At 41.6% G+C, this 23,347-nt stretch overlaps 1 protein-coding gene across 7 annotated transcripts in view; it reads left to right on the forward strand.

Annotated features, from left to right (window-relative positions):
* Nucleotides 1–23,347, forward strand: part of ZFAT (zinc finger and AT hook domain containing) — a 234,020-nt gene that overhangs the window by 56,285 nt on the left and 154,388 nt on the right. For all 7 annotated transcript variants that reach the window (XR_001001369.1, XM_011938135.1, XM_011938140.1 and 4 more), the window contains one exon: nucleotides 13,984–14,235. Coding sequence is in view for 6 of the 7 variants with exons in the window: in XM_011938135.1 (XP_011793525.1) it covers nucleotides 13,984–14,235 (252 nt within the window). In the remaining variant the exon portion in view is untranslated. The remainder of the gene's footprint in view (nucleotides 1–13,983; nucleotides 14,236–23,347) is intronic.

Here is a 23,347-nt window from a genome sequence, read left to right on the forward strand (position 1 = left end):
ACCTAACTTTTGTGTTTTCTTTGCTTTTATCTTGTGCTGCATTCTGGGTATTTACCTCTGATCCATTTTCCAGTCCACTATTTTTTTTACCTGTTATTTTTAGATAAAATTCATATGAAATAAAATTTGCCATTTTAACAATTTTAAAATACAAAATTCAGTAGTTTTACTATGTTTACAGGATTGTACAGCTTCTACAACTACCTAATTCCAGAACATTTTCATTACTCCAAAAATAGCTCTGTACCAATTAAGCAGTCATTCAAGATACATCCATATTGTAGCATGTATCAGTGCTTCATTCTTTTCTTTTTATGGCTGAGTGATATTTCATTGTATGTATATGCTACATATTATCTATCCATTCCTGTTTTGATAGACATTTGAGTTGTTTTCACTTTTAGGCGATTGAATAATGCTTCTATCAGCATTTGTTTACAAGTTTTCACATGAATATTTGTTTTCATTTCTCTTGGATAAATGCCAAGGAGTGGGATTACTGGGTCATATGGCAATTGTATATTTAAGTTTTTCTAGGACTGTCAAATTTTTTCAATAGTGGGTGCACTATTTTACATTTCAGTCAACAACATATAAAGGATCCAGTTTCTCCACATCCTTGCCAACACTTGTTAATTTTCACATTTTGATTTGTACCCATCCCAGTGAATGTGAACTGGTATTTCATTGTGGTTTTGGTTTGCATTTTTGATGGTTAATGATATTAAGCATTTAAATCTTTGATCCATTTTAAGTTAATTTTTGCATATGGTGTGAGGTAGGGTTCCAAATTTATTCTTTTGCATGTGGCTATCCAGTTGTCCCAACATCATTTGTTGACAAGAGTATTTTTCTCCCATTGAGAGGTTTTGGCACCCTTGTCAAAAATCAATTGACTACAAATGTATGAGTTTAATTCTGGACTCTGAATTCTATTTCATTGATCAATATGTCTCTTCTAATGTCAGTACTATACTGTTTAGGTGGCTGTAACTTTGTAGTAAGTTTTGAAATGGGGAAGTTTGAATCTTCCAACTTTGTTCTTCTTATCAAGATTGTTTTGACTTTTCAGGGTCTTTTGCAATTCCACATGAATTTTAGGATCAGCTTGTCTGAGATTGCATTAGATCTGTATTACTTCATTCTCACACTGCTATGAAGAAATACCTGAGTATTTTATAAAGAAAAGAGGTTTAGGCCGGGCGTGGTGCTTATGTTTGTAATCCCAGCACTTTGGGAAGCTGAGGTGGGCGGATCATGAGGTCAGGAGTTCGAGACCAGCCTGGCCAGTATGGTGACACTCTGTCTCTGCTCAAAATACAAAAATTAGCTGGGTGTGGTGGTGCGTGCCTGGAATTCCAGCTTCTCAGGAGTTCGAGACCAGCCTGGCCAGTATGGTGACACTCTGTCTCTGCTCAAAATACAAAAATTAGCTGGGTGTGGTGGTGCGTGCCTGGAATTCCAGCTTCTTGGGAGGCCAAGGCAGCCGAAGAATTGCTTCAACCTGGGAGGCAGAGGTTGCAGTGAGCTGAGATGGCACCACTGCACTCCAGCCTGGGTGACAGAGCAAGACTCTGTCTCAAAAAGAAAAAGAAAAAGAAAAGAAAAGAGAAAAGCGGTTTAATTGACTCATAGTTCCTCATTGCTGAGAAGTCCTCAGGAAACTTAAGATCATGGTGGAAGGCAAAGGAGAAGCAGGCACCTTCTTTACAGAGCAGCAGGACAGGGTGAGTGCAAACAAGGGGAAATGCCAGACACTTATAAACCCATCAGATCTTATGAGAACTCACTATCAGGAGAACAGCATGGGGGAAACTGCCCCTATGATCCAGTTACCTCCGCCTGGTCCCACCCTTGACATGTCGAAATTATGGGGATTATAATTCGAGGTGAGATTTGGGTGGGGACACAGAGCCAAGCCATATCAAGATCCATTTAGAGACTACTGCCATCTTAACAATTTTAAACCTTCCAATCCATGAACATGGAATATCATTCCATTTATTTAGGTCTTGTTTAATTTCTTTCAACAATGGGTTGTATTTTTCAACGTACAACTCTTTACCTCCTTGATTACTTAAGTATTTTATTCCTTTTATGCTACTATAAATGGAACTGTTTTCATAATTTATTTTCAGATTGCTTATTGCTAGTTTATAAATACAACTATTATTTGTTTATAGATATTTTATCCTGCAATTTTGCTGGACTTGTTTATTAGAGCTTGTGAACTTGTTTATTAGTTTTTTAAGAAACTTTTAAAAACTTGTTTATTAGTTTTTTAGTGTATTCCTCAGGAGTCTATACATATAATCTTGTCATCTGTGACTAGAAATAATTTTACTTTTTCCTTTCTAATCTGGATTATTTGTATTTATTTTCTTGCCTAATTGCCCTGGCAAGAAACTCTAGTACAGGGTTGAGCAGAAATGATGAGTGGACATTCTTGTTCTGATACTATCTTAGAAAGAAAGCATCTGGTCTTTTACCATTAAGTATGATGGTGTGTGTGTGTGCGTGTGTGTGTGTGTGTGTGTGAGTGAGATAGATGTTCTTCATTAGGTTAAGGAAGTTCCTTTTATTGTTAGTTTGTTGAGTGTTGTTTATTTTTTAAATCATAAAATTGTGTTGGATTTTGTCAGATGCTTTTTCTGAGTTTGTCGAGATAACCATGTGGTTTTTTTCTTATTTGTTGTATTGATATGGTATATTACACTGATAATGTTTTTACATGCCAGGATGCATCACCCTTGTATTTTTGGGATAGATCTCATTTGGTCACGTTGCATGATCCTTTTGCTGTGCTGCTGGATTCGGTTTCCTAGTATTTTGTTAAATATATTTGCATTTATATTCATAGGAGATATTGGTCTAGAGTCTTTGATGTCTTTGGTTTTGGTTTCAGGATTATAGTGGCCTCATAGCATGACTTGAGAAGTGTTCCCTTCTCTTCTATTTTTTGGAAAAGTTTTTAAGTATTGGTGTTAATTATTCTTTAAACATTTGATAGAATTCAACAGTAAAACTGTTTAGTCCTGGGCTTTTTATTTTTTCACTGATTTAATCTCTAGTTATAGGTGTATGCATATTTGCTATTTTTGAATTAGATTCAGTAGTTTGTCTTTCTAGGGAATTTTCCATTTTATCTAGGTTGTCTAATTTGTTGATGTATAATTGTTCTTAATACTCTTATTTTGATTTTTGTAAGGTTAAATGGTAATGTTCTCCCTTTCATTATTGATTTTAGCAAACTAAGTCTTAGCTATTTTTCTTGGTAAGTTTAGCCAAAGGTTTTCCATTTTCTGTTTTCTTTGAAAAACATTGGTTTTGTTGATTTTTTCTTTTCTTTTTCTATATTTTATATAATCTCTTTCCATTCTAGGCATTATTATTTCTGTCCTTCTGCTTGTATCGGATTTAGCTTTCTTCTGTTTTTTCTTTTCTTAAGTTGGAAAGGGTAGGCTATTGATTTGAGATATTTCTTGTATCTTTCAGATCCGTCTCTCTCTTTCTTTCTTTCTCCAGCTTTATTAAGGTATACTTGACAAAATTGTATAAGTTTACAGTGATGATTTGTTGTACATATATTTTGTGAAATGATACTACAGTCAAGTTAATTAACATATCTGTTATCTCACATAGCTACCATTATATTTGTATATGTGTGGTAAAAACATTTAAGATATATCTTAGCAAATTTTAAGTATACAGTACAAGTATTGTCAGTTATAGTCACCATGCTTTACCTTAGATTCCTGGGATGCATTGAATCTATAGGTTGCTTTTGTTAGTATGAACATTTTAACAATATTCTTCTGATCCATGAATGTGGGATATCTTTCCATTTATTTGTGTCATCTTCAATTTCTTTCATTGATATAGTTTTTAGTATACAGATCTTTCACTTTGATTACATTTACTCCTAAGTATTTTTTTTGACACTATTATGAATGGGATTGTTTTCTTTTTCAGTTGTTTTTGTGTAGAAACACAACAGATCTTTGTATGTTGATTTTGTATCTTGTAACATTTGTAACTTTATACATTATCCAAAAGCTATTAGAAGTATAATCTTTACAGCTTTCTATATCTAAGATTATGTCATCCACAAATGGAGACAGTTCTGCTCCTTCATTTTTACTTTGCATGCTTTGTATTTTTGCTTACCTAACTACTCTGGCTAGGACTTCCAATGCCAGGAAGAATATAAGTGGTGAGAGTAGCACCCTTGACTTATTCCTGATCTTAGAGGAGAACTTTCAACTTTTCACGTTGATTGTTATGTTAGCTGTGGCTCTGTCATTTGTTGAAGCATTTTCCTTTATTATGTTGTGGTACATTCCTTGTTATCTAATTTTTGAGAGTTTTTGTCATGAAAGGTTGTTGAATTTTGTCAGACTTTTTCCCATACTTATTGAGATGATCATGTATGATTTTTGTCCTTAATTCTATAAATGTTACATATCACATTTCTTTATTTGCATGTGTTGAACCAGCCTTGCATCTCAGCGATAACTCCCTCTGTATCATGGTGTGTAATATTTTTAATGTGCTATTGAATTTGGCTTGTTAGCATTTTTTGAGTATTTTTGTATTATCAGGAATATTGGCCTGTAATTTTCTTTTTTTTTGTATTGTCTGTCTAGCTGTGGCCTTACAAAATGAGTTGGGAGGTATTCCCTCCTCTTTAGTTTTTTTGTAGAACTTGAGTAGAACTGGAATTAATTCTTTTTTAAATGTTTGGTAGAATTCACCAGTGAAACCACCTGGTCCTGCACTTTTCTTTGTTGGGAGATTTTGATTACTGATTCAGTTTCCTTACTTGTTATTGGTCTATTCAGTTTTTCTATTTCTTTATGATCCAGTCTTGGTAGATTGTGTGATTCTAAGAATTTATCAGTTTTTTCTAGGTTATCTAGTTGGTTGGCATATAATTGTCGATAGTAGTCTCTTATGATCATTTGTCTTTCTGTGGTGCCACTTATAATGTGTCCTTTTTTATTTAATTTAATTCATTTGTGGCCTCTCTTTTTTTCTTGGTTAGTCTAGCTAAGGGTTTCTCAACTGTGTTTATCTTTTCAAAAAACAAACTCTTAGTTTGTTGATCTTTTTTAGTCTTTTACTATCTTGTTTGTTTCTGTTCTACTGTATTATTTCCTTCCATCTGCTCACTTTGGGCTGAGTTTATTCTTTGTCTAATTCCTTGAGTTGTAAAATTATGTTGTTTATTTGAGATTTTTCTTTTTTCTAATGTAATCAATAAACTTTCTTTTTAGAATTGCTTTTGCTACATCCTATAAGTTTTGGTATGTTGTGTTTTTGTTTTGTTCATCTCAAAGTATTTCTAATTTCCCTTATAATTTGCTTTGTGGCCCAATGGCTATTTAAGAGTACCATTTAATTTTCATCAATTTTTGAATTTCTCAAATTTCTTCCTTTTTATTTCTAATTTAATTCCACATACTTGAATGATTTCCATTCTTTCTTTCTTTTCTTTTTTTTTTTTTTTTTTTTTTTGAGGTGGAGTTTCGCTCTTTCGCCCAGGCTGGAGTGCAGTGGCGTGATCTCAGCTCACTGCAACCTCCGCCTTCCGATTTCAAGCGATTCTCCTGCCTCAACCTCCTGAGTAGCTAGGACTACAGGCACCCGCCACCACACCCCGCTGATTTTTGTATTTTTTTTTTTTTTTTTTAAGTAGAGACTGTGTTTCACCATGTTGGCCAGGCTGCTCTCAAACTTCTGACCTTGTGATCCTCCCGCCTCGGCCTCCCAAAATACTGGGATTACAGGCGTGAGCCACCGCGCCCAGCCCAATTCTTTTAAATTTATAGAGACTTGACTTATGGCCTAATATGTTGTCTGTTTTGGAGAATTTGTCATGTGGACTTGAGAATACTTTGTATTCTGCTGTTGCTGGGTGGCATGTTTGGTATGTGTATTAGAATTTGTTGGGTTATAGGGTTATTCACATCTATTTCCTGGCTGATGCCCAGATTTTCTAAAGAGGAATATGTGGCTTAGAGACACAGAGGAGTTAAAACAGCATGCTCAAGATTACCTATTTAGTAAGTGACGGGGAGGGATTTAGGCCCAGCTGATTTGATGTTATTTGCATGTTGTGGTGGTAGTCCAGAAACAATCAAATTCTTATCACTGAGCCTACTTTTATAAATTATTTTCCTTTATTAAATAATTTACTTTTGACAAATTCTTCTTGAATATATTTTCTTTTTTGTGTGTATGCTAAACTACTTTTGTCTTGTGTAGTTTAATTTTAAAAAGCATTAATTCGTTAGTTAAACTCAGCCTCTTAATATGACAAATTTTTTAAAAAGTCTTTCATTATGAACTTCAAATCTTTCTTTTTCTCTTTGTGAAAGTTCATAAAATTTGAGGCTTGTAGAGGCTTAGTTTCTCTCTAATGATTTTCATTCAGGTTTAACCTTCACAATTCATTTTAAGTTGAGAGATACTTGAAATGGTTTAATTAAACCTTTAACTGAGTAGTAATTGATTTATTATTTTGGTCTCTCGTTATAACATGAAGGCACTGAAATCCTCTGGTTTATTTTATAGCCTTTTAATCTTTTTTGCTCATGTAGGAGGTGGTCTGCAGAAAGACCTTTCATTTTCCTCTTTTCCTCATCAAACCTCTGGCTGTGATCCAAGAAGAAATTTCCTAATGGACCAAGCTCATTCTTGTGTGTGTGATCACATGTGCGTGTGAGTGTGTGATCATACCTCTGCATGTGTGTATGTGGGTGCGTTTGTGAGTGCACATGTATATGCGTATATGGGTGTGTTTCTGTGCATGTGTGTGATTGTGCATATAGGCATGTTTGTGCACATATATGTGTGATTGTGTATATGGGCATGTTCGAGTGTGCACATATGTGTGTGTATAGATGGTGTGTGTGTGCATGTGTGTGATACTGTATAGGCGCATGTGAGTGTGCATGTGTGTGATTGCATATCTGGGCGCATTGTGAGTGTACGTGTGTGTGTGATTGTGAATATGGGCACATTTGTGAGTGTGCTGTGTGTTGTGGGCACATGTTTAAGTGCGTGTGTGTGTGGTGGGCACATGTATAAGTGCACATTTGTGTATGAGATTGTGTATACAGTACATTTGTGAGTGTGCACATGTGTATGTGGTTGTGTACATGGGCGTGTGTGAGTGTGTGTGTGTGGTTGTGTGGGTGCTTGTGTATGTATGTATGATTGTGTATATGGATATGTGTGTGCACGTGTATGATTTTGTATATGGGTGTGTATGAGCATGTGTGTGTGAGTGTGTGTGCACACACATGCATTCATTTATCCTGATAGAGGCTGGGGCAATTGAGGAAGAATGTACATGGGTCTCCCGAGAGCCTTATTTTGGCTCTCCCATCTTCTCTCTCATTTCAGACCCTCTGTAGGAACTCTTCCTTTCTTATCTTTCCTTTCCTTTCCTCTCCCCTCCCCCTTTCCACTTCTGTAGTCATTAACTGTTTGTTGGGTGCCTACTGTATGTCTGGGTACTGTGCTAGGTGCTGGGGCTGCAGGAGGGGCCCACAGGCTGTTGACTCTGGCCGCCTAGCTGGCGAATGGCAAATAGGCAAAAAGGTAGTTTCAGTGCAGCAGGGTGAGTGCCTCTGTGCGGTTAAGTTCAGGCTGCTAAACATGTCCTCTAATGTGAGGGTAAAAGGAGGCTTCCCAGGGGAGGTTGATGTCTATGTTTAAATCTGTATGTTGTCTCTTCTGGGCAGTTACCACAAATCAAGTCATTCTGAGTGCATGTACGAACGTCGAGCCCTCTGATATGCATGGTCAGCCGCGCAGTGTAGTGGAAAGGGCACACGTCTTGGAATCAGACTTAGGCTGCGTTCCTGGAGCTTTCACATGATTGCTGGGGCCTTGGCTGGCACATAGGGACCTTTGTGCAGATTACAAAAGGTGTCACCATTCTGAGGGGATGAGCTAGTAACAGGAGCTCTTTCTGGGTGAGCAAACATAAAACGTGCTCAGAGCTGATGGAGCCAGTGCCGGAGCCCACAGCTTGGCTAGTGGAATTTGGCCCTGGTGAGTCTTCAGTCACCGCCTCACACAGGGCACAGTCTGCACCACAGCCTTAAAGCTCTGCTGGGGGCTTAGGCAAGTAGCATGGCCCCTCCAGGCTGTGACTTTTGTCATCTGTCAAAGGGAGATAAGATACTGGCCTTTTTCATAGGTTCTGAGACAAGTGCATGTTCATACATGATGCCTTAGTACATAGTGACTGCCTGATAGACATTGTACCCTCCTGTACCTTACATCCATGTACTTTCCAGCCCAGGGAGTGGGGTCACACTGAAGCTTGTCACTGCATGAGACTATCATCATTTTCCTGCAGAACTTAGTGAAGAGGTCAAAGTGTGTTATTTCTGTGCTTAGATATTAGTTGAACTGTCCAAAGGACTTGCTATGACATGGATATGAAGTTCACTGACTTTGAGGCAAACAGGTCTCTATTCAATTGTTGATTCTGCCATTTATTAATTCCCTGACCTTGGAGCAAATTAGTTAATCTTCTTAAGCCTCAGTGACCTCGACTATATGATGGGGATCATACTCATGCTTCCCTTGGGGATTAAATGAGGCCATGCATGTCAAGTGCTTAGCATGGAGCCTGAGATATATGTGCTTGATCGTGATTAGTTATCACCATTATTTACATGGCATTTCCACGATATGGCTGGTAAAAGTATAAGGAACAGGCTTGGGATGCCTTCATCCTCCCTGGTGCCTGGCATTGTGGAACAGGATGCAATCTGTCCCTGCAAAGGGGATATTGCAGTCCTCATAAACCTAAGAGGCTTGTGTTCCCTTATTTATGATAAATAATTCATTGTCTCCCCTGTTGCTTCCTGAGCTTTGGAAATAAACGTCAGGGAGATTGACTGTCAGGGCCTTAAAATGTTAGTCTTTCAGGATTTTCTGAAATTCTGGAGTTGGCGTGACTAGAGATTGAGCTGCCCTGTGCAAGTGCTGGGAAGCTGGCCTTATCCAGGATTTCAGGCATAATAAAATTTGTGTGTCTTTAATTCTGTGTTGAATTTCCTGGTGTAAGAGCTATTTTAAAATGAAGAACTCAAGGAAAAAATGCATATTGAGTCAGAATGAATGAGAATGCATGTACATCAGGCAATCATATTATCTAACTGTGGACCAGGTGGGAGGATAATAGTTTCTTAAAAGAGATATTCTAAGTCAGAATCTTAATGACTATGGCCATAATATTAAACAGTTGCCATTTATCAGTCACCTCCTGAGTTCTGTGCTCAGCATTGTAATGGATTGCTTTTATCGGTAGTGACTCTATAAAATAGAGGCAGTTTTGTGTTTATTTTTCACATTGGAAACGGAGGTTCAGGGGAGATTTGAACCCAGGTCAGTCCAGCTCCAAGCCAGCATTCTCTGCACAGCACAGATTGTCTCTATTAAAGTATCTAGAGCTGACCTTTTCTTACCCATGCTTCAGGGGTATATGATTCTGCAGAAATATTTTTGTCTGGGAATAAGGAAACCCAAATTCCAGTTCTGTGTGCTCAGCAGCTGGTTCTGGAAAATGTGCCAAGCCACCTGAACTATTGCATCCCTTGTTTCTTTTCCTATTGAGGACATTATGTTTGCTACATCCATCTCTTAAGATTTTTATAAGGCTAAAATGAGATAATAGCTGGGAAACTGCCTTGCAAACTTGAGTGATGCACAAATAAAGGGCTTACATTATTAAATTTTTGATAATGTTGGGCTACTTTTTTCATAATGTTCATGTAGTGTTTTGATTGAGTTAGAAGAAATCCTTTGGCTGATTCTCTACCCCTTGCCAGTTTTTGGCCTTGGATCTGCAAGGATGATTTTCTGACTAAGAGGAAGTTGTCCCCAAACCGTGGATTTAGAGCAGGGTTAAGAGGCTCTGTGGCTCGGCCCTTTCTTCCTGTTGGAAACTGGGGACGCAGGAAATGGCTTCTTTTCTAGATGTTTCTTTTCCTATCATCAAACAGTAGATCAGTGTGTTCTTATTAATTGTATCTACTCCATATCCAGCTCTGTTCAAGACCCTGTGGGACCCAGGAATTAAAAGGCCAGCTCAGACCTCAGGGTTTTTCATAAAAGGTGGGGAAAAATAGGAACAATCAGGGAGTGGTCCGGGCACATACACACCCTACGTGTGTGTGGCTCACACTGTGATTCAAATCAAGCTGTGGGGATAGTCATCCTGCTCAGCTGGGGACACTTCATGGAGGAGGCACTGAGGTCTTAACTGGACCAGACATGTTAGGATTTGAACTGGAGCTTGGTGTCTGATTGGTAGTGAAGGAGGTGGTCACAGTTGGGGAGAATAGTACAAGTAAGTGAAAAGAGACAGGCATTCTCTGTATATATTTGGAGAAGTCTAGAAAATTGCCCTGAACAGTCAAGGGGGAGGAAGAAGGAAGTGGGGGCACTGTGTGTGTGTGTGTGTGTGCGTGTGCGTGTTTGTGTGCGCACGTGCATATGTGTATGGTTAGATCACGTGCTAAAGGACCTTGAAGGCCAGGCCTGAGAGTTGTGGGCAAAGCATCCAGAACAATGGAAGGTTCTAGAGTGAGGGAGTGACAGATAAGGGATGGAGACAGAGAAAGCCCAGAGCAGGAAGCTGGAATCTGGAAACTATGTGCAGGGATCTGGGTGGTGAGGTTGCTGTGTGAACAGAGAGGGGATTTACTAGACAGACATCTTTAGGGCAAAGTCCATAGAGTTTAGTGACAGATTAAATAAAGGAATTTAGAGGGAGGAAGAAGAATTAAAGCTAACTCCATTGAAATGTTTTGATTTAGAGGTTACATGATTTTCCTTGCCCAGTTCCAAGGTTCTCAGCTCTGCCATAAAATGCGAGTAGTTGACAGCAGCAACTCATTTTCAGAGCTTAAATTATTCAAGTTCATTTATGAATATTTCATTTTTAGCTAGCTAATTGGTCTTGAGGATCTGAATTATGGATGTAGCAAGCTGGAAGATTAGTTTTGTCACCATCATGTTTGAGGTTTTCCAAAGCTTTCAGGCCGATTTTATTTCTTCCTTGCCGTGAAATTAATTGTACATTGCTCATCAGTTTAATTCACCCAGAGTTACTTGCTGGCTGCCTGCTGTGCAGGGCACCAGGTTAGGTGCTGAGGGGGATACAAAGTAATCAGGACAGGGACTCAGGAGTCTCCAGTCTGGGGGAGGGGAGACTCACGATGGCTGCTGTACCGCACACTGTGCTGTGCTCCAGCACATGCAAGCACTGTGGCTCCGTGTGCTCCATTGAGTCTGTGTGGAGAAAACACTGGGTACCCCGCCACAGTAAGTTTGCTAAACTCAAGCTTAAGGGCACAGTTCTCCGCAAGACGAGCAAGTCCGCCCAAGACTCCTGATCCCAACCACAAGTTTGCGGGGGGGGGTCTCCTGGACCGCCCTTACTTCTTTCTTACTACTACAGATTTGGAAGGTCCCTATGGCCTCTCTCAGCTTTGAGAATTTGCTAGAATAACTCACAGAACTCAGGAAAGCCCTGTCCTAATTATTATAATTTGATTATACTCAAAGGATGCAAATTAGCCAATTAAAGGGAGAGAGGTGTGTGGGTAAAGTTGCAGACTGGGAAGGTCCCAGACGAGCTTTTGGTCCACCCATGGAGTCCTGAGCAAAGTTACCTCTCTCCTGGCTATAATGTAGGATAGCACTCAAGAGTATTTCTAATCAGGGAAGCTCACTCGAGCCTTGGTATCCCGAGTTTTTATTAGGACTCCATGACACACTGCCCACATGCCGCCTTTTAGTCCCTGTCCCTCCTGTAGGTTCTGACTGATGCCTTTTGTTTTCCAAAGTCCCCATCATAAATCCCATTGTTTGTCTGGTGGCCAAAGTCCCTGGGTAAACAAAGATGCTCCTATCAGGAGGGACATCCGGGGGCCCAGAAATCACCTCCCTGTAGCCAAGGGCAAAGGCCAGACTTCTCTTTGGGTAAAGTTAATTCTTCACTACACAATCGCATCCTCGTAGAGTGTTTCAGGGGAGTGGCTTGTGTCTGCGGGATGGCAGAGTCTGTCACTGGGTTTAGACCTGGGCCACAGACTTCAGTAAACTGTTAGGCACCCTGTTTCTGGAACTCAGCTGACATGACACGAGGTGGGTGTTTTGTAGCCTCTCTGCTAATTCTGCTTCTCTGATATGAATTGCTGCTTCAGTAGGTTGTGCAAGTGCACATTGTTGTGAAAAAGAATAAGGAGAAAAGTTTTAAAGACTCCCAGGGAAATGGTTTCTTCTTACTCTGTACCTTCCATCTCTTTCCTCCCCTCTCCCATGCACATGGGCTGGTTCTCCTGTAAACACAGCCTTCGTTCTCCTTGTTTAAATGTAGGGAGGGCTCCCAGGGCCTTCTGTCCCTTGTTTTATCTGCTTTGCCTTCCTATCGTTAAGTACCTTCTCCTGCTTTGTGCTCCCCTGCCCTGCATGCCGCAGGGAGACAGACTGAAGGCCGGAATCTCGCTGGCTGCCCTGGTGCAGTGCTCCGGTTTGGATCTTTCACCCGAAGCTGACCTACTCACCAGTAGTGTTGCAGTTCGGTCGAAGCTCTGTTCCAGCAAGAGCCCTCCTTTCCCAGGAAATCTCTTGCCTCATTCTCGTGCCAGGTTTCCCTGAGGTCTTGGGTACCCTGTACCAAGGCAGGCTCCTTTGTCCAGATTCCCTGTGGTCAGGCTGTTGCGTCCCTGCAGACTCTGCCCCAGACTGTCCTGCCCATCTCTGCTCCCTTCTGCCCCTGTGGCCTCCCTCTTTGATTTGTGAGCACAAGTGACTTACTTAATGGGTCCTCATGGTAGTAGCAGTAGATGAAGTTGCTGGTGCCCTACTGCGTAGAGCAACAGCTTTAGAGATAGCAGGAAGGGACCTGAGAGACATCCTTGTATCTACAGATGTACGTGTACCCAAGATAGTGCCTGCTCACCCCTGTTCTCTGTCACCCAGGCTAGAGTGCAGTGGCACGATCTCGGCTCACTGCAAGCTCCGCCTCCCAGGTTCATGCCATTCTTCTGCCTCAGCCTCCCGAGTAGCTGGGACTACAAGCGCCTGCCACCACGCCTGAGTAATTTTTTTTTTTTTTTTTTGTATTTTTTGTAGAGATGGGATGTTACCGCATTAGCCAGGATGGTCTTGATCTCCTGACCTCGTGATCCGCCCACCTCAGCCTCCCAAAGTGCTGGGATTACAGGCATGAACCACTGCGCCCAGCCCTGCTCACCCCTCTTAATTCCCACCTTCATTCTGGAGATGAATGCCTTAAAAATTAACTCTAATTGAGAAGAAAGACAAGTTGTAAAATGATTTTAAACTTGCTTTAAAGCAGCTGTGATCATGCCATTGAAAATCACTAGGTCGCTAGGAAACTGGAAAAATATTGTTATTGTCTTTAGTGCTATAATTTGTGGCTTTAGATTGTAATTATTTTTTCTTTTTCTTGCCAGGACTATTTGACTCTAATAATTATGACTCCTTGAAATAATCTGAATAGTTGTGTAACTCATTAAGGGCATGAAAAGCTCAGCAGCCTTATGAGAACGCTTTGCAGAGAAGTCCCTAAGCAGTTTCTGAGAACTGGATTTCAGTAGAAATGGTGCTTAACAAGGGGCAGGATTTGTGAGCAGGGGGTTGACAGCCACAACTTAAAATCCTCCCAGCATTGCTGAAGAAAGATGTACAGAGATGCCAATAAACTGATTTTCTTGAATCAGAACATTAGAACATTGATTGCCCATTAGTACACAGATGCAATGATATTAGCACCAAAGATAATTGTTTGCAGCTGTGGAATCACTTCAGCTTTTTCATTTTTAATAAAACGTGAAATCTGAACATATCCTCACACTTGGAGGGTGAACGTGAGCCCTGCAGTGCCGTCTCATGTGACTCCATTGTGCCCTCTTGTTTCCTCTGTAGAGTTTTTGGTCATGAAGAGGAAGAGAGGCAGGCCTAAGGGGTCCACGAAGAAGCCCAGCACAGAAGAGGAGCTGGCAGAAAACATCGTGAGTCCGACTGAGGACAGCCCGCTGGCTCCGGAGGATGGGAACAGCCTGCCTCCAAGCAGCTTGGAGTGTAGCAAGTGCTGTCGGAAGTTCTCCAACACGCGCCAGCTGCGGAAGCACATCTGCATTATCGTGCTGAATTTGGGTGAGGAGGAAGGAGAAGCAGGTAAATGCTGCCAAATGGCTGAACATGTCAATTTCTTATGAAGAGGTGTATCTGCTAATATCATGTTTCACTGGGTCAGTTATTACTTGGAAATAGCCCATATTTATTCAGCTCTCACCCATCTGGAAAAGTGCTTATTTTCTTAATGATGACTGACTATTACTGTAAGTAATCTCTGAAGTGAATGTGTCATCTGGGAGTTGATGCCCATGGCATGCAGGTCAGGGGGCTGCTTTGCTAGATGCTTTGAGAGTTGCAGGGATGGTGAAACACAGCCTCTACCTTTGCTGAGCTTATGCTCTGGGAAAGAAGACAGGGTTTTAAATGCATCATGTTAATGGATAACAAATTGTCAACAGGAGAGAGCATTCTGATGGAAAGTCAGGAGCGAATCCGGTGTCACAGTTTGGGTGGTATTGAATTAAAGGAAGGAGGGATGTCTTATTGGATGGATGGGGCCGTGTGGGCCGAAGTGCAGCAATTAGGATCCTCAAAGCTCCTATGAGGGACCTTGATGGGCCAGTGTTGGCTGAGGACTAGATTTTGGTGGGCATTCTTGAAGAAAATAAAGACTATCAGCTACTTCCTTCAGATACGTTCTTGACTAGGCTTCAGCTCTGAAGCAGCTTCTAAGAGAGGCTGAAAGGCGGATAAATGTGACCAGGGGATGAAGTTGCTGCGGGATAGCGTGTCTGCAGATGGCCTTTGTTGTAGGAATGAAATAGCAAGGCTGCACTGGAGCGGTTAGGGCTTCTGCTGTGCGTTCTGTTGTCGTGTCCTTGCACCATTTTTGAAGCCTTCAAACTGTACCCCGTGTTTAAGTTCTTTCTGTTTTGTATTGTGCTAACCATGTTACGTGGGAGGCAGTTCTCATTAAGAACATAGGCTCTGGGGTACGGCTATCTGGGTTTGCATCCCAGCTTCTGCACTTATTAACTTCATTTTGCCTCAGTTTCCTCATCTGTAAAATCGGAATAAAAGCAGTACTGTCTCCTCTGGTTGCTTTGACAATTAAGTGAGATAGGACTCGTAAAGTGCTTCCAGTAGTACCTGCCATATCAAAAGCACCGAGTGAATGCCAGCTATTACAGTGAGCCGTTCATAACCACATGGATACAGTACTGTTATCATCCTTCCTGCTTCATGGATAAGGGCGTTTAGACTCTGAGAGGTTACATAATTTGTTTAGGGTCCTTTAGTTGGTAAGGGGACCTGGCCTTTGAACCCAGGCCGTTCTACTCTGACCCCTGTTCTTAAATTCTTCACTATAAATGCCTCCCTGCAATGAGCAAGACTCTTGGTTTGCAAAACCCTATCATAGTTTGGGTAAATTACTGAGTAACTCATCAGCTAATATTTATGGAACATCTAGGTTGGTGGCCAAGGCTCATTGCCAACATCTGTACAAGTTGTAGAAAATACCAGACACTGTTCCCTCTCATAAATAACTCTCAAGGCAATGATGTAAAACCCTGTAGGGCTGCACGGGCTCATGAAAATAGCCCATGAGGATCAAAGGAGGTGGAGCTGTCCCTAAATGGAGCCTGAGTAATTGCCCTGTGAGAGCTGTAGCCCGGGAGTGCTGTCGTTTCAGAAGAATCCGTATCGTGTTTCAGAACCTAAAGTCCTTTTGGGAAATAAAGATAATTTTAGAAATGAAACGGTTGAAAGACGAAGGATTAGGATGGACCTCCCCTGAACCCGAAGCTCTGATTTCCAGTGATTTGTTAATCACTGGATTTGGGTTATGGAGTCTTCCCCCACCCTCTTATGCGTGCCTGCACACTCTCCCTCTCCCTCTCCCTCTCCCTCTCCCTCTCTCTCTCTCTCTCCCTTTCTCTCTCCCTTTCTCTCCCTCTCCCCCTTTCTCTCTCTTTGTCTCCCATGCATACACATGCGTGCCCCCTGCTCCAGCACAGCTAGGTAATGGTGTTGTGTTTTCATCAGTGCTAGCCATCGAGGCAGCTCTGCTGTCTGTAGTTTCTGCACTGCCTGAGCCATTCAGAGAATCCAGTTCTCTCCGACCATTTGGTGCTGTCTTCTCGAGAATCCCTTTTGTTTGTACCTTCACAGGGATTTTCCTGTCAGGTTCCCTGTGAGACACTCCTGGACTCTGCACAATTATGGCTAGAAATCAGAGACTTCGCTCTTTTGCAACACTAAATTTTTCTGCTTCCCATTCTTCCAGACCTCAGGTCAAGCTCTGGGTTTGAGGCTCAAAGTCAACAGCACAGACCCTGGAGGCCCAGAAGTTCCGTTGGGTCTCTGGCCGTCATTCCCCAGTCTGCACTGCCCTTAGCGTCAGCTCTCTAAAACAGAGGTCCCCAATCCCTGGGCCACAGGCTGGTACCGGTCTGTGGCCTGCTAGGAACCAGGCTGCACAGCAGGTGAGTGGTTGATGAGCCGGCATTACCACCTGAGCTCTGCCTCCTGTCAGATCAGCTGCAACATTCACTTCTCATGGGAATATGAGCCCTACTGTAAAGTGCGCATGCGAGGGATCTAGGTTGTGCGCTCCTTATGAGAATCTAATGCTTGAGATCTGAGGTGGAACAGTTCCATTCCCAAACCACCCCACCCCACCATCTGTGGAAAAATTATCTTCCATGAAACCAGTCCCTGGTGCCACAAAGGTTGGGGACTGCTGCTCTAAAACACCGTGCCTCAGTGTCTCCCCATCACAGCAGAGTGCAGAGTCTTTCCCTGCGTGTTCAACACCTTCACCAAAACCGTCTTTCCATGTGCCTCTGTCAGTGCCATAAAGTATTCTGTTTGTACCAACCAGGGTACAATTGATGAAAACTTAGGTTTTTATCCATTTTTAACTGTTGTAAGCAATGCTTTAATAACTATTCCTAAATGGGTGCGTGTGTGTTAGTATGTATACGTATTTGGAGACTTGTGTTATGATTTTTCTAGGATCAATTCCTAAAAGCAGATTGCTGGATTGGAAAGTATATTAATATTGCCAGATTCCTCCCCAGAAAGCTCATATCAACTTAGATTCCAGGAGTGTTTGAGAATGCCTATTGGATATTATTACTTTTGTTTGTTTTAGTTTTTAATACCTGTAATGAAACAGAAAATACTAAGAAAGTAAAAATATTCCAAAATTTCACTGCCTGGGGTCAATGACTGTTACACTGAAAAAGGGAAGGCCCTCCTCCATTCTGTGTACACCCATATGTATTTTTCAGAACTGAAATTATACGTAATCTTCTGTGATCTTTTTTCACTCAATGTGGCAGATAAATTTTTCATCGCAATATTTTTTATATAACAAGCTGTTTTCTAGCGCTTTTTTTATGTGACAGTTGCTGTTCTCAATGTTTTACAACTAATAGTCATTTTACTTCTCATGGTAGCTTAAGAGGTAGGCACTATTTTTTTTTTTTTTTTTTGAGATGGAGTTTTGCTCTTGTTGCCCAGGCTGGAGTGCAGTGGCACAATCTCAGCCCAGTGCAACCTCTACCTCCCGGGTTCAAGTGATTCTCCTGCCTCAGCCTCCCAAGTAGCTGCAATTACAGGCATCTGCCCCCACGCCCGGCTAATTTTTTGTATTTTTAGTAGAGATCGAGTTTCACCATGTTGGCCAGGCTGGTCTTGAACTATTGACCTCAGGTGATCCACCACCCTTGGCCTCCCAAAGTGTTGAGATTACAGGTATGAGCCACTGTGCCTGGCCAAGATAGGCACTATTATTGTTCCCATGTTATAGAAGAGCAAACTAAGGCACAGGTGTTTCAGCCGTTTGCTTTGGTCACACAGCCCGTGAGTGGTGGAGCTGGTTGTGAGCAAGGTGGGCTGGTTCCAGGGTCTGTGCTTTTGATTGCTGTGCTGTGTGTCCTTACCCAAAACAGTGTTGCTTATTGTCATTTTTAAAGGCTGTACAGCATTTCTTCATATGCATGGGCTTACCTCATTTTACTTCATCGGTCTCTAGTTGATAGGCATTTAGAATTGTTTTAAAATTTTCTCTCTGATCAAAAAGCACTACTCAAGTGAACAGTCCCGAGCATGCATTTTAGATTTATTATTATTATGTTTTGCACTTGTGCCATTATCTTAAATGACTAACAATGTAATGCTTGTTAAGTTTTTATTTAACGAGCTGTTTTTTAGTGCTTTTTATTTTGCAGTTGCTGTTTCTCAGTGTTGCACAGCTAACAGCTCTTTTAACTCTCATAGCAGCTAAGACGTAGGCACTGTTGTTATTCCCATTTTATAGAAGAGGAAACAGAGGCGCAGATAGTTTCAGCAGTTTGCTTGGCTAGATCACACAGTCTGTAAGTGTATCTGTTAGTTTCCTTTGTAGCATTGCTTTGTTTTTCTTCTGCATTAGGAAAATGCAAATAGGACATATTTTACATTTTGACACGCATACATATTGTCAAACCGCCCTGTAGAATGTGCGTATCAATTATTTTTCCATCATGGGTCATGTCCTCAGATCGCCTTTATCCTTTTCATCTTGGGTTGTGTCAGCCTCTATCCTTGCCAGTCTCTTTTGTGAACAGTTGGCTTTCATTGTTTTAATTTGCTGCTCCTTGGTCACTAGTGGGCTATCTCTGTTCCAGTTATTAGTTATTGGTGGGTTTTGTGTGATTGGGGGCATTCCTTGTTCATGCACTTTACTTATACCTTTGAATGATCATATATGCTGAAAATATTTTCTGCAATTTGTCGTTTGTCTTTTTCTTTGTAGCACTGCTTTTTTTCCTTTTGCATTTTGCTGGAGTTTTAAATGTCTGTATTGTCACCATTGTTTGTATCGTATTGTCAGATGTATTGTTTACATTTTTTGCCCTTTTATTGTAGTTTACAAAATTTACCTCATATCCCCTCCAATCTAAAAAAAATGCTTCTATTTATTTGTCTGTTATCTGTATGGTTTTATTTTATGTATATCTTTGATTCATTTGGACATTGCATTTTTGTTTTCTGTAAGTTGGGAAGTAAGGCAGTTATGTAGTTGACTTTTTAACAACGTGGGGATTAAGGGCACCATCCCACTGTCAACAGTTATTTTGAAGTATAGCTTTTGACTCTCCTCAAACTTAACTAGTAATGCCCTATTGTTGACCAGAAGCCTTAACCAACAGTCAATGAACACATATTTGGTGTGTTATATGTATTATATACCATTTCCTTATAATAAAGTAAGCTAGAGAAACAGAAATGGTATTAAGAAAGTCATAAGGGGCCGGGCGCGGTGGCTCAAGCCTGTAATCCCAGCACTTTGGGAGGCTGAGACGGGTGGATCACGAGGTCAGGAGATTGAGACCATCCTGGCTAACACAGTGAAACCCCGTCTTTACTAAAAAACACAAAAAACTAGCCGGGCGAGGTGGCGGGCGCCTGTAGTCCCAGCTACTCGGGAGGCTGAGGCAGGAGAATGGCGTGAACCCGGGAGGCGGAGCTTGAAGTGAGCTGAGATACGGCCACTGCACTCCAGCCTGGGCGACAGAGCAAGACTCCGCCTCAAAAAAAAAAAGAAAGTCATAAGGAAGAGAGAGAGAATGTATTTCCTCTTCATTGAGTAGAAGTGGACCATCATGGAGATCTTCATCCTCCTTCTCCTCATGTTGAGTAGGCTGAGGAGGAAGAGGAGGGGTTGGTGTTTCTGGAGGGGTGGGAGACATGGAAACATTTCAGTATAAGTTCACTCTTGCAGTTCAAACCCATGTTGTCCAAGGGTCAACTGTATATATTTGACCCATAAATCTAGGGAAAGGAATTATTTTAATAAATATAATTCAGTAGATAAAATATTTGAAGTCATAGGGTCCACGGAGAAAATACAGATCTGGCGGTTCAGTCTCAAAAACCCCTCAAAAAATACAACTTTGTGTTTTGAAATAATTATGAATTCACAGGGAGCTGCAAAGATAATACAGAAGAGTCCCATGTGTCCCTCACCTGGTCTCTCCCAGTGGCTCCACCCTACACAACCCTAGCACGGTATCAGAATCAGGACGTTGGCCTTAGAGTGCACGTGGTTTGCTGCCAATTTGTCACTCACAAGTATGGCCTGTGCTCACCGCCAGAAACCAGAACCGCTCTGTAGTCACAGGGCCATGCACCCTGTCCCTCGATCGCCACCCTCACCTGGCACCTGCCAACCTGTTCTCCCACTGTGTGACTTTGTCATTTTGGGAACACTGTGTAAATGGACTCACACAGTATGTGACCTTTTGTGGTTGGCTTAAAGAACTCACCTTTTAGACCTAAGTTCTAATTTTATGACTGAGCAATTTGAGGTGCAGAAGTGATGGTGATCCGGTCACATGACTCATTTGGGGCTGGCTGGGGCCCGCATCTCCCGACTCCTGCCCTGTTGCCAGTTTGCCTGATCATGTCTGTGCCTTAAGACCACTCTCATTTCTACCTTATGGATGGAGATTTTCTCCAGTTCAGCGTGTCTCTGTCATATTTTACTCTAACCTTATAAGCAATGGAAGTGGCACCCTGTGTGGATTCCTGATGCTTATTTTCTACTCTGTAATAATTAGGCAGTCTCTTCAGCAAAGGCAGACAGACAGGGTCCTGTCTAATCAGATTATTGGCTTCCTCCAGGAATAGCTGTAGAGAAAATGGCCTCATATTCCATTGATTTTAATGACCTAAATTGACTTTAATTTAACAAATACCAAATGGAAAGGTAGACGCTCTGGGTGTTTTTCCCTTTCTGGCCACTGTTGAAGCTCTAAAATATGCAGAAATGACCTTATGCCCAGCTGCCTTGTGGCTGGCATTCATGTGATTGCACCATGTTCCCTAGTTTGCCAAGCACAATATTACAATTTGGAAAATTCTCGAGTAATTGTTTTAATATGTGCTCTGTCAAGAGCAGTCTAGTGACATTTCAAACAACTGACCTTGGTTCTATAGCTTGTTAAAACAATTAGAAGAAAACAAAATAAGCTTTTTCTTACCCTGAACCATGGCAAGTTAAAATAACTCTTTTGATATGTTTTCAACATTTATTTATTTTATTCTGCATTTGAATGGCAGAAGAAACCAGGAAAAGAGATTTTTTTTTTTTTTTTCCTGTAGTTATGTAGCATAGCTAGCTGGTGTTTTGAAAATGTTTTGCAGCCTATAGAAATCAATATGTCAAATTTATAAAAGTGACTTCTGAACTCTTCTAAGCTTGTTCTTTCTGGGGTCATTTTATGCAAAGAGAGTTGTGAAAATTTCCTCTTATTCTCATTAAATTCTTCCTATCAAAGACAAGGCATTCACTTTATGGTCTTACTTAAGATGCACCTGTAATCTTCATGATGATATTTTATTACCGTGTTTCAAGTCTCTGCCTTCTGCTGTATTTGTGTTAGCAAAATAGCTGACTTGATAAATACCTGCCACGACTGAAAATGGTTTTGAGTGAGTCATGTTTGAAAATTTGCAGGTGCAAATGTGTTTCTGAACATGTCACTTTTCTCTGTGGAAAGACGGATAGTGGTAATGTCTGTTTCTTTTTGCTGCCTGTAAATCCTCAGTTTTTCCTCTGTACTAACTGAGTGAGTGGAAGCCCAGTGGTCTCCAGCCATGTTTGGTCTTGTGCGTACTTGTGAGTGTGGCTTCTGCATGGCCCAGTTCATGCCACTGCTCCTGCCTACCTGCTCCGTGAGCGGCCGCTCTTCTGCCTGTCATGTCAGTGTCCCTGATTAAAGGGAGACCTGGTTACACCTGATAGCAGAGCTACCCTGAGTGACAGTGGCTCAATATTCCTGTGCTTTGTGTTGCAGGTCCTCAGGGGCTCTGCTCACTCAGGGACCCAGCTGGAGAGAGCAGCCACCATCTTGAATGTAGCAGGTCATGGTACAGGAGGGAAGAGAGCGCTAGGTGGTTTCATCTTGGCTCAGAAGAGCATCTGTCATTTCTTTTCTGCACAGTTCAATTGCCAGTGTATTAGTCTGTTTTCACACTGCTGTAAAGAACTACCTGAGGCTGGATAAGTTATCAAGAAAGGTTTAATTGATTCACAGTTCTACAGACTTAACAGGAGGCATGACTGGGAGGCCTCAGGAAACTTACAATCATGGCAGAAGGTGAAGGGAAATCAAGGACCGTCTTCATATGGTGGCAGAAGAGAGAGAATGAATGAAGGGGGAAGTGCCTCACACTTTTAAACCATCAGATCTCGTGAGAACTCACTCACTGTCATGAGAACAGTAAGGAGGAAATCCACCCCCATGATCCAATCACCTTCCACCAGCCCCTCCTCCAATTCAACATGAGATTTGGGTGGAGACACAAATCCAAACCATATTGGCCAGCAGGGAATCACATGGCCCCGCCTAACATCAAGGGCCCAAGAAGTGCAGTTCTGCCCCGTTCGCGGGGTAGGGGAGCCCTGGAAATGCTTGGTGACCATCTTGGTTCTTATCCAAGGCCGCATGGTTCTTATCCATTTACCTGATTCTACCACCAGCTGTGTTCTCATGTCTTGCAAATATCTTCCTTGCCCATGTTTCAGTTTGGGTGTCCCCCAAGCAGTTTAAGGTATGCAGCGTGGTCAATCCTAAACTCGTCCAGCTCCCAACTGATGTTCCTCCTCTATTTCCTCTTGGTGACTGGTCCCCACCATTCAGCCAGAAACATCCCTGTCACATCCCGACACTTACCGTGGTCAACTGACTACCTGCTCAGTATCTCTTCAGTCCTTCCCCCGTCCCTGCTGTTGTCCTCGTGGGTCCATCATCCTTTCTGTGGACTCTGTAACCATTCCAGTCTGCCTATCCACCCCAATTCATGCTCTGTGTACACTAGTGGTTTGCAGATATTCTGGGAGATTTATCCCCATTAAGTATTTATTTAGTAATAAGTTACATTTTTAAAATTGAATAAGCATCTATAGAGTTCTTACTATGGGCCTGCCTCTCTTCTGAGTGTCTTACAGATATTAATTCATTTCCTCTTCATAAAAGCCCTATGAGGCAGTTACTGTTTTTATTCCCATTTCATGGATGAGGAAACTGGGGCAAGCATCCTATCCAGTGTCACCCCATAGTAAGCAATGGACCAGGGATGTGGACTCAGGCCTTTTGGCTCAGATACGTATAGACTGCTGTATTAATACGCTGTAGGTGTTATAATACACACATAA

Source organism: Colobus angolensis, unplaced genomic scaffold, assembly GCF_000951035.1.
Source record: "Colobus angolensis palliatus isolate OR3802 unplaced genomic scaffold, Cang.pa_1.0 Scaffold17, whole genome shotgun sequence".
Classification (NCBI taxonomy): Eukaryota; Metazoa; Chordata; class Mammalia; order Primates; family Cercopithecidae; genus Colobus; species Colobus angolensis.